At 31.8% G+C, this 18573-nt stretch overlaps 2 protein-coding genes across 7 annotated transcripts in view; one reads left to right on the top strand and one right to left on the bottom strand.

Moving 5' to 3' along the window:
- Window positions 1-17: 17 nt before the first annotated feature.
- Window positions 18-14598, top strand: LOC105221986 (transmembrane protein 165). Of its 5 annotated transcripts, XM_011199141.4 has the most exons (7): window positions 19-149; window positions 4244-4600; window positions 4685-5122; window positions 9063-9690; window positions 9787-9899; window positions 13296-13472; window positions 13541-14598. In XM_011199141.4, exons 2-7 carry the CDS (start codon window positions 4421-4423, stop codon window positions 13718-13720), a joined length of 1716 nt encoding a protein of 571 aa, XP_011197443.2. In that variant the 5' UTR covers window positions 19-149; window positions 4244-4420; the 3' UTR covers window positions 13721-14598. The 5 variants fall into 5 exon arrangements, with proteins under 5 accessions (XP_049305026.1, XP_011197443.2, XP_011197439.2 ...); XM_049449069.1 differs by lacking the exon at window positions 9787-9899 and having other exon boundaries at window positions 18-149; XM_011199137.4 differs by having other exon boundaries at window positions 9063-9899.
- LOC105221985 (serine protease inhibitor 88Ea) overlaps window positions 14587-18573 on the bottom strand; it is a 16035-nt gene continuing 12048 nt past the window's right edge. For both annotated transcript variants that reach the window (XM_011199136.4, XM_011199134.4), the window contains exons 2-3: window positions 16457-17456; window positions 14587-15515 (exon numbers count right to left, since the gene is read on the bottom strand). In XM_011199136.4, coding sequence (XP_011197438.2) covers window positions 15225-15515; window positions 16457-17434 — 1269 coding nt within the window. In that variant the 5' untranslated portion in view covers window positions 17435-17456 and the 3' untranslated portion in view covers window positions 14587-15224. The remainder of the gene's footprint in view (window positions 15516-16456; window positions 17457-18573) is intronic.

The following is an 18573-nucleotide window of genomic DNA, read 5'->3' as shown; positions in this document are numbered from 1 at the left end:
TTTGGAAAAGCACGCAAATGTTTACGAAATGCATATACACAGCAGATAAGGCAGTGTTTGCAGTTGTTTGGTGTATGGCAATATTCGTATGTGACCGTTGTTGGCAACACTACAATTGGCGATTTTTCAGTAGGAGAAAAAGTGTCAAAGTAAGTGCAGGTGTTTAAAGTTTGTTTGCTACATAATTGATTTTTCTTCAAAAATACTGCGTTCAATTATAAAGTTAATTTGTGTTGCTAAATAATTATTGAGTTTTAAGTTAACGAAATTATGCAATCTTACTATAAATTAAAACACAAACGTGTATATTATGTGCAATATATAGTTAGTACGTCATCAGTGACGCTGGCAAACGTCAATGAAGCTGAAGACCATTTGCGCAGGACCACCTTGTCCAATTAAGCATATGTGTATCTGTTTTTTTTTTCACAAAATTCATAAGATATGTACATATGTGTAACCAAGTGTTATAAGAATTTATTAGTTTGAATGCCTGGTTGTTTATTGTTTAAGAATGAAAATGTAACCATAATGTAAATAAGTTCAAAAATAGCACAGCCAAGCAAGTGTGAAGAATATCGAAATTCGCAACGAAAGCGCTCAACGTTTAATTGACTGCTTAGAAATTTATTAATATTAATTAAATAAATTACCAGTATAGCAAAGCAAAATTAATAATAGCGAGAGAAAAGGAAAATAACAAGATCAATCGTAAAATTGTTTAAGCACAATTGAACTGTATGCTTGTTAAATGCTGTTGGTGTACAATATAATTGGAATATATTTTTAACAAAACAAATATTGTATTATGAAACTGTTGACACAAAGTACACGGTGCTGTGGATATCTCACGTATACCCATTTTTTATTGCAAGTGTCTTGCCTAGAATATATGTTTGTATTAATTTGTTTAGCACTTATTGTTAAAAGACGATTTTTTAGAACAATGGAATGATAAAATTAGCAGAGTCCATTTTAAAGTAAACTTTGAGTTTTTTAAAAAATCTTATTCTTTCTTTCCTTTTTTATTTCCAATAAGAAAATTAGGGCCAATAATGAAAAGCAATAAAAATTCAATCGTCCTGGAGATTGTGCTATTGGCATTTTAAATTACTTTGCCAGCAACATAAATAATTTTGTAAATACAAAATTTCTTATATGATAAAAAAAATCATATGCAAAGCAATGACTTATAAAAGCATATTTGCGATAACATTAACATAAACTTAAAAAGAAAAAGAGCTCATGGGTACATATTTATTCATATTTTTTTATCATAAAGCACGTTTATTAAATTCAATGCGGAAAACATAATATTTACGCAATTTTTGCTTATCAAGTGTAAGTGTTGCGCACAATGAAAATAAGTTTGTTATTGATAATGTTTTACTATATCCTATTAAAGGGTGATTTTTTAAGAGCTTGATAACTTTTTTTTAAAAAAAAACGCATAAAATTTGCAAAATCTCATCGGTTCTTTATTTGAAACGTTAGATTGGTTCATGACATTTACTTTTTGAAGATAATTTCATTTAAATGTTGACCGCGGCTGCGTCTTAGGTGGTCCATTCGGAAAGTCCAATTTTGGGCAACTTTTTCGAGCATTTCGGCCGGAATAGCCCGAATTTCTTCGGAAATGTTGTCTTCCAAAGCTGGAATAGTTGCTGGCTTATTTCTGTAGACTTTAGACTTGACGTAGCCCCACAAAAAATAGTCTAAAGGCGTTAAATCGCATGATCTTGGTGGCCAACTTACGGGTCCATTTCTTGAGATGAATTGTTGTCCGAAGTTTTCCCTCAAAATGGCCATAGAATCGCGAGCTGTGTGGCATGTAGCGCCATCTTGTTGAAACCACATGTCAATCAAGTTCAGTTCTTCCATTTTTGGCAACAAAAAGTTTGTTAGCATCGAACGATAGCGATCGCCATTCACCGTAACGTTGCGTCCAACAGCATCTTTGAAAAAATACGGTCCAATGATTCCACCAGCGTACAAACCACACCAAACAGTGCATTTTTCGGGATGCATGGGCAGTTCTTGAACGGCTTCTGGTTGCTCTTCACCCCGAATGCGGCAATTTTGCTTATTTACGTAGCCATTCAACCAGAAATGAGCCTCATCGCTGAACAAAATTTGTCGGACGTAAAGCGCGAAACACATTTCGAACCGAACACTGATTTTGGTAATAAAATTCAATGATTTGCAAGCGTTGCTCGTTAGTAAGTCTATTCATGATGAAATGTCAAAGCATACTGAGCATCTTTCTCTTTGACACCATGTCTGAAATCCCACGTGATCTGTCAAATACTAATGCATGAAAATCCTAACCTCAAAAAAATCACCCGTTACATAAATATGTACAAAATTGCAAGATTCTTTTATCAGATTAAGATATAAACAAAATGCAACTTTTGTTTTAATATAATTAGTTTATATTTCATATCGTTTTCTTCTTTATCCTCTACTTATGAAAAGTGATGTTATGATATTTTACATTTTAGAAGATGATGTGTATGTATTCCTAAGCTTTCGCTTTTCATATACATGTATACTTATCCATATACATACTTAATATATTCTATTAAAAATGATTTTATGATAAAACCAGCACCACGTGCTAAAAATAATTGACAATTCAATACAACCTTATTAATTCGTAATTATTGTCATATAAAGTCAACATTTCGTCGAAAAGTAGAGTTTGTAATTAAGGGATGTGAAAGTAAAAAAAATCGATTTTGGTTTTTTCATATTTTTATAGTTTATACGAAAATTTGAAATCGATATTTCAAATAATTTTTGAGTTACAACCATTTAAATGGTAGCGCTCAGTTTAATCAGTTGCATACGTTTATTTGTAAAGTCGTTTTTCTCGAAACAGAATTTTTTTAATTTACTGCAGTAATAGCTCAACTCCATAACTAACTTAGTACTATAATCTAATATTTAAATGACTAATAACTTTAAGACAAAAAGTTGAATTAGTTATCGAAATATGTATATTAACTGCCGCCCAGATAGTTTAAAATTTTACACTTTAGTGCAAAACAAATTTTAGAAGCGATAACTTAACGACCAAACCAAGTATAAGTAGCAAGTAAATTAGCAAATTTATCATAGATAGGACTCAGAAAAATGTCACGTTATTTTAGAAGGGCTCTTAATGCGTTTTGTATAAATATATTTAGAAAAATAACAGATTTTATCTTGACGTTTTTGTAGTTGTGCTGCAATTAAATGCTTTAGAAACCTGTTTTAGCAAATTTACTTTTCTATGTATTGCAATTGTTGTTGTTTTGTGTTTAGTCAGCCGGTGCTTAACTTGTTTTGCACATATTCGTGAGACTAAATGAGTTTATTTCCCAACTTAGAATGTTTTTTATGAATATGTGCAAATATGTGTGTGCAGGCAATGCCCCTGGCTTTAATTTACACATTATTTGTGTTCATTTAATTGCGTGCTATTACAATTTCGATATCACATTGAATTGCGATAAGAGAAAATCATTGCACTAATGCACGGATTTCTATAGAATAAATAACATAAGGCATGTGTCACGGTCAACGATTGCAGTCAAAAAGTCTGCCGAATTGCGTAGCTGCGGCCTGTTACGAACAAATACACAGCCGTTCGCACGGCGGGTCGGGTTTAATTAACCGGAAAGGACCCGGATTATTACCCGAAACTGTCAACTCGGCACCTTACCTTGAAATTACTTCAGGAATGGGGTTGTATTGCTACAACAAAAAAAAAAAATAAATACACAAAGCGTGTCACCCGAGCACGAGCAGCACGTTTCCTTTGTCCCCTCGCCTACATAAACCCGTTTAGACGACAATAGAGTCCTTGTGTGAACACAGTCTTATCAAACACATACAGCATACAAAATTGCGTGCCAACCAACTGAAATATACACATATTCAGCTCTACAAAATAAATAAATGAGTACATATTATAAAAATATCATTGTTTAACTTGAAGCGACGTGACCGCCTCCTTCTTATGGTGCCATAACATTGTCAGCACATGGCCAAAATGCCTGGTAACTCATGCATAAATTATCACAATAAAGAAGTTATCTTCTGATGCTATCACGGCAGACGTTATCATGTCAAGTCTATGCTTATCTTTAGTTTTAACTTATACATACATATGTATATTAAATACGCAAAATACAGTATGTTTTCTTTTAACGATACCAAATACTAATATGCGCTTGCAACCTTTTTCATTTCGTTTCAGTTGCTCGCCGCAATTAGACTTATAACGCGAAGCAGTGCTTCATCATAGTACAGAAAATCTTAGCAAATTTATTTGTGAACTGTGATATAACACGTGGAAAGAGTATTACGCCTCTACAATACACACACACACACATTTATCTAACCCCGAAACTGATAAAAACAAACACGTCAAAATATGTCGCAGAATCAGTCATATTTTTGGCAAACCACCAAACATAATGTCTTTCTCAAACGTTCGGCCAGATTACAAATGCTAATAGCGCTTATGGCCGTGCTAACGTTCTCCACCATATGTCAGGCAGAGGTGGCACGTAAGGAGATTGACGACAATGTTGCCACATTAAGTGCACCAAGCGTGAGTAACGAATTGTGCCATTATTAATAAATTTCTTAAACATAAATAAATTTCTTTTTTCTTTAATTTTTTTTTTATAAAAAGGCTTTCCCCGATAACAGACAGTACGTAAAAGATGCCATGAATGGAAATGCAGCAAATGATTTGAATGAAGCGGACGCCACCAAAGAGCCAAAAACGAACTCCGGCTTTATCGATGCGTTCTCAGCATCGATATCAGTGATATTATTTACTGAATTAGGTGATAAGACTTTCTTCATTGCTGCCATCATGGCGATGCGCCATCCGCGCTTAATCGTCTTTGCTGGCGCCATATCAGCGCTGGCGCTGATGACCGTACTCTCGGTGGTGTTTGGCATGGCAGCTACCATTATTCCTAAGGTTTATACATATTATATCTCAACGGCGTTGTTCGCCATATTCGGTTTGAAAATGATCTACGAAGGTTACTTCATGAAGGACAGCGATGCGCAGGAGGAGTTGGAAGAGGTGCAATCGACTTTGCGTAAACGTGAGGACGAGGTAAGTCTGTTTATAAGCAATCCAACCAACAAATGCATTTAGTAGTAAAGCAATTGTTTTTTTTTTGCATATCCTCAAAATTTGAATATTTGTTAAACGTGTAGTCACAACACCTTTGAATTTGATATTTATTTTAGCTGGCTTCTGAGCTTTATCATTTCTCTTTTATAAATCCCTTTAGTTAATTATGCACTGCTTCAACTGTCTACTTTTTATTACACTTTTATTTTTTTAATATTTACTTTCAAAACGTATTCTATGTATTTTTCTTATGATTTATGTAGTAACAGTTGAAAATGCAAAACAAAAGAAAAATTATTTAAAAAAAAGTAAAAACTACCCTATTAAAGCGCAAAATCTATGCGAGTTTACGAAACTGCGATCACTTCATCTTACAGCGCATAAATATCCCACACTCATGCACGCCATTCATTTTAAAAGCGAAACAAAACACACATACATTCATATATATATTGTATATATTATATACATATTTCTGGCATATCATAGGAATGTTTCAAAATTGGGTACAATTAATTGTATAATTTATCCCATAGAATTTAAGTTAATATTATCGTGGTGCACTCTCATCATGGGCCTCAAAACTATTTAAACAATTAAAATTATTATCACTCACTTTGTGGACGCGCGCTGATTAGCTTTCATACTGCAAACATACATATACACTATATAAACATAATCTGGTAGGGTTTGTAAATAATTCGCTAAAATTTACAATTTATTTATATTTATATAAAATTTACAGCGCATTACAAACAGTGTTCGCTTTAGTTAATGAACTGAAATGTTATTTTTTAATTTTTTTGGGCTAAACTATGCCTGCCTTACAATGGCGCATTCCTTTTATTTTTAAATTTTTTTACCAATAATTATATTTTTTAAAAGTATTGATTTCCAAAACAAAGACAGGCTCTTAAAGTGGCTAAAAGTGCCTCTCTAGCTCAAAAAATACTGAAATACTCAAAGAAAATTATTGAAATAAATTTTTGTTAAAATTGTTCATGACTTAAAGTAAGCAAAACGAATTGAATACCCTTTACGATTAAAAGACGCACAAAAAGTCAGTTTTGATCGGTTACTTTGTATGACAGCTATATGTTATGGTAATCCGATCTGAAAAATTTTTTCGGAGACTATAGCGATGCCTTGCCTAATAATATATGCCAAATTTCGTGTAGATATCTCCTCAAATAATAAAGTTTTCCATACGAATATCAAATTTTGATGGAACAGTTTATATAGGAGCTATATGCTATATTGGTCCGATCTGAGCAATTTCTTAGAAGATAGTATCGTTGCCTTAAAGAATAATATCGGAGAGACATTTTTATTTTTTTCATGGTTTTAGGGGTTATAACAGCCGGTGTTTGAGCCCTTTTTGTGGAGCGCCATAAAATATCAAAACAAGCATTCGAAAGCAGGAGATATAATTTAAGCAGACATTGACTCGTTGTTTACACTCGTGTTGTAAATAAAATATTCTGCGTATAGTTCTTCAAACGATTTTTTGGCACTCACTGCGCACCCAAAAGGAAAACACACGTTTATGATAGATGTTTCTATAAATAGCTTGTTATTTACGCTTTATTGCAGACATTTCCTGCTAAAATTTTCTTATGGATTCCTCTATAATATACATATTTTGTTTATTTTTACCTTTCCGATATACTGAACTTTATTAAATGGTATTGAAAATTATGTATTCTTTGTTTAATAAATACTTGGAAAGTCATTTCCAAGTTCGCTCACACAAAAAAGTGAAATTTCAAAGTTTTTTATTCAAAGTATTATTTTTTTATATACAGTTTTTTGGTAAAAAGAATATGTTTTTTTTTTATATATATTTTTTTTTATTTTTTTATTTATATTTCGTTATATAAAATGTTTTATTTGTATAAAAAGGGTCTAAAAATTCATTTCTTTATACAAAATTTTTTTAAATACATACTATAATTTTTATTTTATTTTGTTTTAAAATATGTTTATTTATTCAAAATATTAGGTTTTGTATAAAGTTTTTGTGTAAAAAATTATTTATTTTTATAATTTTTTTATTTTTACATTTCTTTTTATAATTTTCGTTTTTATTTATTTTATGTAACAATTTTTAAATACATTTTTTTATTTTATTATATACATTTTTTTTTTTTTGCTTTTACATATACAAAAATGACTTTTTTTATATAAAATGTTTGTGTAAAAAGAATATTTTTGTTTTTATAATTGTTTTATTTTTATAGTTGTTTTATTTCCAATTTTTTATTTAAAAATTTTAATTTTTATATTTTGGTATCTAACATTTTTATTGCTATAATTATTAATTAATTATTTTATAATTTTTTTTTATATACTAAATTATTTTTTGATTTTTAATTCATATCAATTTTTTATATAAAATTTTTGTTATAAAAAACTTTCTTTTGTCTTATAAAATTTAATTTTTAAATTTTCTAAAAACTAATTTTTTATACAAAATTTTTTATGTACGAAAATATATATTTTTTATTTAAAACTATGGATTTTATTCAAAATAGTTGGTTTTATATACAACCTTTTTTGCTTTTATATACAAAAAATAAATTTTTTCATATAACATTTTCGTTGTAAAAGAATATTTTTTTTTTAATTTTTTTATTTTTTTTATATTTATTTTATTTTATAATTTTTATATTTTATTATAAAATATAAGTTTTTATTTTTATATTTATTTTGTTTATTCATTTTATTTATCAATTTTTATTTGCATAAAAAATTAATTATTTTATATATTTTTTATATACTAAAGTTTTATTTTTTTATCTGCAACTTTCGTTTGTTTTATAAAATTTTATTTTTTTGCTATTTAATTAATATTAATTTTTTTCGTTTTCTATATGCAATTTTTTATTTTTATATCTTTTTATATACTTTTTTTATAAAAAAACTTACTTTTATGTTATATAATTTTGTTTTTGTTAATGTTCTAAAAATAAATTTCCTTAACACATTTTTTTTTATTTTTTTTAATTCAAATTTTCTTTTGTTTTAAAAATTTTATTTTATTTTTACCTTTTAATACAAAATAATTTTTTTTTAATCTTATAAAATTTTATTTTTATTTAAATTTTTTTTTTTCAACATTTATAAGAAATTAATGTTTTAGCAATTTTTTTGGAACTAAAGTTTTATCTTTGTTTCCACAATTATCTTTTTTGTATACAATTTTTATACTATTACTTAAGCCACTTGCTTTTCTCCTGTCGATAAAAATAAGACTTCACTCCACTGTTCTATTAAAATACTTCGTTCACACATAATTCTGGCATTCATACAGCTGCTTTTTAAGACGCGGGTACGTCCCACTGCATAAGTAAATAAATAACTTTTGTGACTAATCGCACGTACGTTTAGCTTCAATTAGCGCGCGCAAAGCTGCAGAGGTGTTACACATTATAACGGCATTATTTATAATTACATATATGTATGTATGTATATTATACTCCTTATGCTCAATTTTACTCTAATTTTTAACTTGATTTTGCAGGCGTTAGTCAATAGCAAATATATTCACTTATATGCAAATTTTAGCAAAAAAACCAAAAAAAAAAAAATCTGCAACTAACGAACCTTTAGGCCTAACAAACATTTTATTAAAAAAATCTTATGTTGAAAAAACTCAAAGTTGCCTTAAGTGAAGGATTATTTTAATATGTGTTCTTTTAATATTTTTCTCTCTCTTTTTACGATTCGGATGCATACTCTTGCACGATTTGCCTAATAACAATAATAAATTATAATAAAACCAAATATGAAATTCGCATAACTTTTAAAATTTAACAAAAACAAAATGAAAAAAACGACGTCATTGAATGCCTTTGCAAAATTGTTGCAAACATAAAATTCCCCCCATTCGAATTATGATCACTTATTATGCGCACAGTTAATGCGTAAGCGCAGCAAATACGACGATGCTGATGCCAAGCGCAAGAACAGCAACTCGGACAAGGAGGATGAGTGTTTGGAGCGTGGCGCTGGCGTCACTGCAAACAACTCCATTGACAACGACAGCAACATCACTACCACCGTCATTGTTGCGCATAGCAAAAATCCCGATATGTCACATAGACAACGCAAACACAACAACCACAACAATAATAATAATATTAATAATCAAAAAATTGGCTGTGATGTAAGCAAGGATGCCGCTGATTCGGACAACAGCAGCTGCCATGAAAACGATATCTTCCTAAAAGGTGTGAATGGTGTTAGTGGTGTTGGTGTCGGTGTTGCCGCTGTTGACAACATGAAATCAACGAACTTCCACAGCAGTCCCGCACTGTCAGCATCCGTGCTTTCGAATCAAACTGAACAAACAAATTGTGATGAATTTACTAATAGTCCAAATAAGCTTAATTTTAAGTCGAATAATGATAGCGGCGACGATGATGGCATTGATGATCATCATAATATTGACATAATAGATGGTGGTGATGATGATAATGCAACTGTGGATAGTGGTCATGGTGGTACACCGATACATGGTAAACGCGCTAAACAAACGAAAACAGGTAGTGTTAAACAAGCAACGGTTATGGTGCATTCAGCATCTGCCTCAGCTATCGTTATGTTGCATAACAACAACAATAAGCATGACATCATTACAGGCACCAGTAATAGTATAACTAGTTTAAATAGCCTGAATCTCAACGCGAAGATCGGTGTAGGCGCTGGCGAAACGAATGGCGAGCTGAAACAACTCGGTGGCAGCAAGAAGCGGGTTAGAATCCTTAACAATGTCATTACTAAAAAAAAAACAAAAACAAAAATATCAAAAACACGTAGCCATACCATATCCATATGAATTAATTACACGCACAACAATCACAAATGCTCATTTATACACATTTATTTGATTATTCGAAAAAATCACCAACATTTTATCGTCACGAATTTCATTGTTGTGGTTATTTTATTATTTTATGTACTTTACCAGCGTCATCCACCAGTTTATGTATGCCATATTGCACTGTTTTGATTTGATGGTTTGTAATCACGTCCCACATTCCCCTCGTTACACACTGGTTATGAAAATATTTTCTGTTAATTTTTTTTACGAAGTTTTGTTCAATTTTTTTTCTTTATGTTATCTGCAATTATATGTGATTGTATAACTATAACTATTTTATGGCGTAAGGACAAAGAGATTAAATAATTTATTCTGTGTTGGTGCCAAAAATAAAAACTAACCTCTTGAAATTAAAGTATCTGATGATTGGCAAACTACTGCAAACGATATTAACACTCAAGTACTGATAAATACAACAACAAAAAAGTTTATTATAGCAACTTTTAACATTTTTGATACGAAAAATTCGATAGAGTTCTTATATTGCTAATAAAAAAAAATTAAATTGTTTCTCTGCATTTTTGATAAGCGAAGCCACACTTTCGGTTAGTTATAAATGCTTCATACAGAACTAAACTACACTTTTGGGCATTTATAAAGGCTGTATATATGCATATGAGTATATTGTCACCTAAAATGCAAAATAACGTAACATTACTTTTCATAAGTTAACATGCGAAGGAAAAATGGTATAATAGAAACCACTCATAATGAAAAAAATTCAGTTTTGGTTATAAAATGGTTATATATTGGTTATAACTGACAGCGTAAGCTATGTTGTAGTAGATCGTAAACAATAAAAAACTCAATTTCGAATTTTTTGATCATACGTTATTTTGAATGTTAGGTGACGATGTGTATATGAGTATGTATATTTTATTTTAATCATTGTTTTTTTATTACCTTTTTAATTTTTTATGTCAAATTGATGTTAATACTCTCTCAAAGCGGCGCTAACGTGACGTCATAAAAACGTTTCACATGTTCAGTATTGTATATGCTGTCGAAACTTTATGGTTTATCAACAAAGCATTGCATTTACTTTACTTTTGACATTATAATTAATTAATTACAGTAAAAATAACAAAAAATATAAAATTTTAATATTAAAAATCAATAAGAAATTGAATTAAAAAATATTAAAAAAATATATATTTTTCATAAAACGTGTTAATTTACTCTAACACGCGTATAATTCGCTTTGGGGTATCATTAAATTAATTTTTAAGCGAACATGCATGTTATGGGTCAAGAAAAAACAGTTTTACCTAACCTAAAAATTTGGGCTGGAAATTTGTAAATGTCATTTTGTTAAAAAAAAACAAATATTCTGAAAAATTTATTGCTAAAACCATTCTACATACACAGGCACATACACACACACTATATGTTTGCTAACTCTTATAAGTTTAATAATTTTGTCCATAACTTGTTGCTCTTCTCAATGCCACCTAACACGTCGCCGTATCAAAAACAAAACAAAAAAGAAAAGCGATTCTAAAACACCGTATGTTTACTTAAATATTGTGCGTTTCTTCTGTTATGTACTGCATTAGTTACTCGGTAACTTGTCGGCCGTTACTCGTTACAAGCATTTAGCGCCGCGTCTGCGCTTTAAGTTGTTTATGAAGTGATCGTTTTCGGCTTTTTAGGTGCATTTATTGTTTCTGTTTTTATTTTATTCGATATTCATATGATTTTTTTTGTTTTTTTCAATGTTGTTATTGCTACTCGTTGTACTTACTTTATATAGGAGTCGTTAAAAAATACCTGATAGAGTTGAAATAATTTTTTTTTTTGCAGGAAAACGAAAGTGCTTGCTAGAAAATTATATAAAATGCAAAAATTTAGCGTAAAGATTTCAAGAAAATTTTTTAAATTCAAAAATATAGCCTTAACTTATTAGTATTTCATTTTTCTTGTAATTTACGCTTGTTTTTTTTTTTTAATTAAAATAAACAAAAAATTCTTTTCATATTTTATCGTGTCTTAAGCTTGCTGTTGTCTCATAAGGCATGCCAAAATTCAGCATTTTAAGCGAATGATTTCTACATATTCCGCAGCTACTGAAATCTTTCCAATCCAAAAATATAACCCTTTTAAAACTTACTAATTTATTTATAATACTTTAATAGCAGAAAAAGAACTTAATGTGAATCTCTACAGCATTTATACAAAATCAGCCTTATTCTGAAACATATCTCTACAGATTTGTTATTATTACATAACCTAACTTATTCCCAATATGCTCAACTCTCATTCGAACATAGGTAAAATATAGTTACTAGATCTGTAATGTTAAATATTATAGAAAAAAAATCACTATGTAGTTATATAATCACAAAAAACAAATGTTTTCGATAAGTTTTCAAACTCGGTATTGCCTACTTAACCAAAGAAAGCATACCCGATTTTATAACCACTACTTATGTAAAATTCAAAAGCACTTCTGCATTTCTAAATTTTATGAGCATTAAATGCAGTGAAGTGACAGTTAATCTAAGCATTTCTGAAAACGCAAGAAAACAGTTATTCAAAAAAAATTCTGCAATGCAATACCGTTGCGCAAAAATTTTATACAAAGTCTTATTCCAAAAAAAATTTAATTTTTTCAAAAAATTTTCAAAAACTTCACAGTTTTTCAATAAAGTTTTCAATTTTCAAGAAAGTCACTATTAATTAGTTATGTTGTATATATTCAGAATTCAATCATTGTAGTGAAAACGGCTAGACAAATAGCTTTTGGCAGCAGGATTTCAGTAAGTAACCTGGCAAAAGAGAATTTGTTAAAAGTCGCTTGGAAAGTAGGGTTATAATGAACGCCTGAAATTTTCTCTTAACATTTAATACACAGTTTATAACTCTGTAAATATGTAGATACTTAATTCTACTTCAATTTTTAATATCTGTACTACAATTACCCTCAAAAACGCTGAACTTTCGTTTTCACTGCAAACCATATAACTGTATTTACGATTTTGTATAACTTATAAATACCCTTTTGTTTATATTATTTCCAGTTATCATGCTTTATATTCCATACAAACCATTAAAATCTATCCTTTTGCCATCACACAACCATTTCGTTATCCCTAACCTCAAAAAAAAAACATAAAAACAACTTTCAACTTCAACCTTTCTTCCCACAAACAGTTATTTTGTCCCTTGTATCGTCCACCACAACCAAAATAAAATATAATAATCAACAGATGCCTTCACGTTTATCTCATTACCATTTTTTTACCGTTTAATTTTTGCCTTGGCCAGCTGGAACGTTCGGCCAGCTTAGTGCAGGATCCGGAAAGTGGTGTTGTGCGCAAAAATGCAAAGAAGAGCGCCACGCACATGACAATGCGCATACTGATGCAGGCCTTCACGATGACTTTCCTAGCCGAATGGGGCGATCGCTCGCAACTCACCACCATAATTTTGGCCGCTAGCAAGGTATGTACATTTTGCTTCACTTATTGGACTGGACTATGATAATTTATTTTTCGCTTTGCGCATTGCAGAATGTCTACGGCGTCATTACCGGCGGTATTATTGGCCACTCCATCTGCACCGGCCTGGCTGTGATCGGTGGACGCATGGTGGCCGCTAAAATTTCTGTACGCACTGTTACCATAATTGGCGGCATTGTATTTGTTGGATTTGCTGTATACGCTTTGATTGTGAAACCAGACGATATTTAAAGTGCAGCTTAAGCAAATTGAAACAAAAGGCAACTCAGACAATGGACGACGTTTAATGGAAGAATGATGGCAACATAGCAAATAATTTACAGTTATTACACATTTAGAAACTAAAAAGCAGTATACACAAAAATAATTATATATTTTTTACAAAGTGCTCAAAAGGAATTTACAAATTTTTGCTCTTCTTTTATACTTAAATATATATTTTGTTCTTACACAAGTTTCATACTTTCACAACTAAAGTGCCTTTAATGCTATTTTGCGATTTTGTAAGTTTTTGTATGTGCAAATATGCGTTCACAAATGAAAAGAAATACAAAAGCAATAAGCAAACATGACATTTTTAGTTGTTTTCAATAAAACTTTTTCAACTTTTTGTGCATTAGCTAATTTTCGCTTCAATCTAACCACACTTTTTAGAAAAATTCTTGTAAATTAGTTTATGTTGCACTTAATATAACTAAATTTTTGCCAAATTACTTAAAGCACGCTGTTGTTTATTTTAGACACACATGTAAAGCCAAGCAGGGAAGCATATTAATGTGGGGTAGCAAGAAAAAAACTTTAAATGCATATATAGAGCATAGAGACAATACGATATTGATTTTTGGAGACATCACGATTTTTATTACAGCATATTTCTTTTGTAACGGTACACAGCCGGTACAAGCTGTTTCAAAAGCACCTAACCTCAAAAATATTTTCGCAAAACCTTTAAACTGTAACAATAGTTAGAAAATAATCATCTCCACTCATATTTATGAATACACAACAGCTTATTTTTTATAAAATTAATTTTTTTATAATTTTTTTTTTTTAATAAAATTAAAATTTCTAAATTTTTTTTTTTTATTGTAACAATTCTCATATTAATCAATCCACAACAGCTTATAATTTGCAAAAAAAAATCTATTATTTCAAAAATGTATTGAGGCATTTTTCTTGTTGACCCACATTATACTATACATTAAGTTCACCGCGCTTAACGAAAATTAGTAAAATAGTTTAATTAAAATATTAAATAATTTGTAAAGCAGCGCTAATACCAAACGACAATGCATAGACAGATTATTGTGCGTTATTGAAGACCAAAATCGAAAAAAAATATAAAAAATCCAACCAAAACGCTAACTGTTATTTATAAATGTATTATGTAAAAAAAAAAAAACAAAAATAAATAAATAAATATTTGAAAAAAGTGCGATAAATAGCTGAATGAAATAAAATCGGAAATTTTAAGCAAACAAGAAAATGAATAAAAGCTTATTTTATTTTTATTTTTGTATTTTTTATTTTCATTTTTGATTTTTAAAATTTTTTTTATTATTATTTACACAAAAATTTTTCTTTTTTCGCAACATATAAATTAAACGAAAAACATATTTTAGATACATATGCATTATTAAGATATTAAATATTTTGTTTTGTTTTGCATTATTTTAATTGTAGTTTGTTAAAAAAAATAGTATTATTTCGTACTTCGAAATTCGTGCACACTTCTTCACTTCTGTGTCATCGGATCGCGATAGATGCCGGTAAATAATATCGCCTTGGCAGTGTAATCGTAAATGAGGAAGAGGAATGGATGATTGCACTCGAATTTGGTTGGCTCAAGCGGGCGTGCCGAGCGGAAGCTGAAGAGCACCGTAGCCGCCGAGGCAGTGCTACCTTCCTCGTCAACATTTATCTTAGCCACATGCTTGGCATCGCCGAAACGCAAGTTGTTGGCGAAAAATTCGCCAAGATCACAATCCTCTGCGAAGAGCGAATTAATGCCAATGTCACGCAGTACCTGTGGAGAGAGGAAAGGAAATTGTTAAATCGCAAGTTTGAGCAGAAAAAACATTTAATTCGGTTGCACCGAAGCTATAATATTTTCCACAATAACAAAATATTTCTCACAAGCACTTGATTTCGATCGGCCAGTTTATATGACAGCTATATGCTATTGTGGTCCGATATGAACAATTTCTTCAGAGATTATACCGTTGTCTTGAATAATAATCCATGACAAATTTGGTGAATATATCTCGTCTAATAAAAAAGTTTTCCATATAAGGACTTGAATTTGGACTTTCAGTTTGTACGGTCCGATGTCGTCGGTTACGACATATAAGCAGCTTCTTGGAGAGAAAAGCATGATTGCAAAATTACTGATCGATGTCTCAAAAACTGAAGAACTAGTTCGAATATATGTAATCAGACGGACAGACGCACATAGCTAAATCAACTCAGCTCGTCATGCTGGCAATTTATATCTAAATATCGGGTTTTTCTATAGAGACGCTATAAAAGTAGCGCATGAATTGAGGAAGACCCGAATCAGTCTCTCACACATCGTTCTCAAGCGTTGGACATCTCTGTGACGTCCTGGCGAATTTTGTGAAAAGATCTTGACCAACTTCCTTACAAGATCAAATTGACACAAGAGCTGAAGCCACTTGACCACCAGAATCGCCGCATGTTTGTGAATTGGGCTAAGCAACAAATCCAGATTTTCATCGAAAAATCATCTTCATTCATCACAAGTTCGACTAATCATCTGGTTATTTGTACCCAGCACTTGAAACTCGTCTCTCTTATCTTAGCTTTCTATCTACATTACAATATTTGACACATTAAATTTTAAACCTATGCAAAACTATGGTTAGGTTCACACTGTAGAAAATATCACTGTCAAAACTTTCAATTATGTTTTATACCAAAAAAAGTTATAATTTAAGTGCCACTTACCGGTACCAATTCTAAGTTTTGTTCGAAAGCGAATTTCGGCAGTGACACATCGACCTCGCGAGCCATACCCTCTTTCAGCGCATCGTCCAATGTGTCCGGCGTCAATTTAGCTAAAACGCCATCCAAATTATGGAACGGTGGCAAAATAATGACCATTGAGATATCCGATTCTTTCTCATTGTCATTGGAAGTGACATAGGGCATTTCCAGTACGTAGGCGCCCAAGTTTTCGTCCAAAGCTAAATTGTAGGTGCCACGCTTGTGCATCATATCGACAAATGATTGTTTACTCTCTGACGTATAGAAGATGTCTTTCTTGGTATCTTTAGGATCGAATTTGTTCGACCACTGTCCCTTGAAATAGGCGGCATTTGCCAGCACTAATTTGGTTTGTGCGTCGACCTCTCCCATCTTCAACATATCGGTTATTTCATTCCTCGTCACATTACTAATCCAATTATTGATTTCAACGCGGCACTCTTCTGACTTGGTTTGGAAATCGAGCGGAGCCAACTCCTGGTGGAATGCATCCTTCACACATTGTGTTAGAGCCTCATCTTTATCGAAAAATATGCGATCGGCTGCGGAAAATTGCAGCAGCGTGTTCTTCGAACGCGACAAACGACTGCTACGCTCCAAAGTGTAACCCCTATGCACGTGATTCTTATTCTCTGCCCACTCCAGCGATAGCGCCTTCGTCAGTTCGGCCTGGGTTTGGCCGCGTGAGCCGAAATAGGCCAAAAGTAGTGCATGATATGTGCTGTACGGTGAAAAGAAGACATTCTCATTGGGTGTGGCCTTATTGATGGCTTGCAGCATAGACAAAGTGAAGTTCTGTTGGCCGCGATACAGATCGGAACGTACGGTGCGCGGCACATTGCTGTCATCCGGTCTAATTTGGCAGGGTTGCTGGGCAAAGACGACGCCCGCCAGACAGCACACGAACAATGTTAGAATTTGTAAACTTAAACGCGACATTGTGACTTCACCAACGGAGTATCTGCAATGAAATGACAAATTTTGTTGTAGTGCGTCGAAATATATGCAAACAAAAGTTTATTATTTAGAAATTGGAACTTAAATAAATCCAAATTGTCAACAAAGCGTAAATCGTTTAAATTAATGAGTGACTAGATTTGGATTACTGAAGTCTTTGCCCCACAACGCTTAGCGAAAAAAACCCATAACAAGTAAACGCTTTTAGCGCAAACGACCTTGTCGTTGAGGCATCGAGCCGCATTTCAAATCGGTGAGACATCACCTTTGGCATGAAACAAAAGCGACCAAATCACTTTGTCACACGCTTGCTGGGGGGCTGGGTGCCGCCATTCGCATTAGCGTATTTGCATAGCTAATATTTATTCAATATTTTTCCAATTTATTTCGTCATTTAAGCAAATTAGCATGGCAGCGACACCACAAATCAGCTGGCTTGCAAGCTAACAAAACGTGACCCGAATGCTAGGTGATTGGCCGCTCTTCAACTTGACTCATTTGGCCCAAAATTCCGCAGCTGCGATTCTGTATAGGCTGTGATCAAGCACGATTTACAAGCGAAACATGCACAGGGGTGTATTACGGCCACCCGTCGTGCTTTGTAGAAACAAAGAGGCATACAATTTCGTTACCTATACTCGTACTTTCCTGAAGTTGTTCCTTTGTCTATAAGATGTATTTTTTTTTGTTTTTGAGAAATCTGAGTTACTTAGAACATTATACAGTGGCTAGTATAAGTTACGAAAACTTTCTAAGGCTAGATGTTGTTGAAAACCTTTAGGAAGGCTCTGAGTTCTAATACTGAAGCAAATTATTCCTTAAATAATTCGGTTGAGGCTGCTGAGTAAACAGTCCTTGACATAAATTCACATCCATTATATAGGTTTCACTGTCATTTGAAAGAAATGTACTCCGAAATTATTTTAGACATGGAAGTAATTTTATAAATGTGGATTTGTTATATGGGTCTACAAAAGTATTCAACAAGTTCTGGTAAAATTTAACTCTGAACAACATTCAGATTATCTCTTTGTTCTCAGTAAGACTAGCCTCTCCCTAGTTGTGGGGCTTTTAACGAGCCATTGTCGTATTGACGTCCAAGCAGTAAGGCTGGGAATCCT

This window comes from Bactrocera dorsalis, chromosome 2 (genome assembly GCF_023373825.1).
Source record: "Bactrocera dorsalis isolate Fly_Bdor chromosome 2, ASM2337382v1, whole genome shotgun sequence".
Lineage (NCBI taxonomy): Eukaryota > Metazoa > Arthropoda > Insecta > Diptera > Tephritidae > Bactrocera > Bactrocera dorsalis.
The sequence above is the reverse complement of the archived record's forward strand: the minus strand, read 5'-3'. Positions and strand labels throughout refer to the sequence as shown.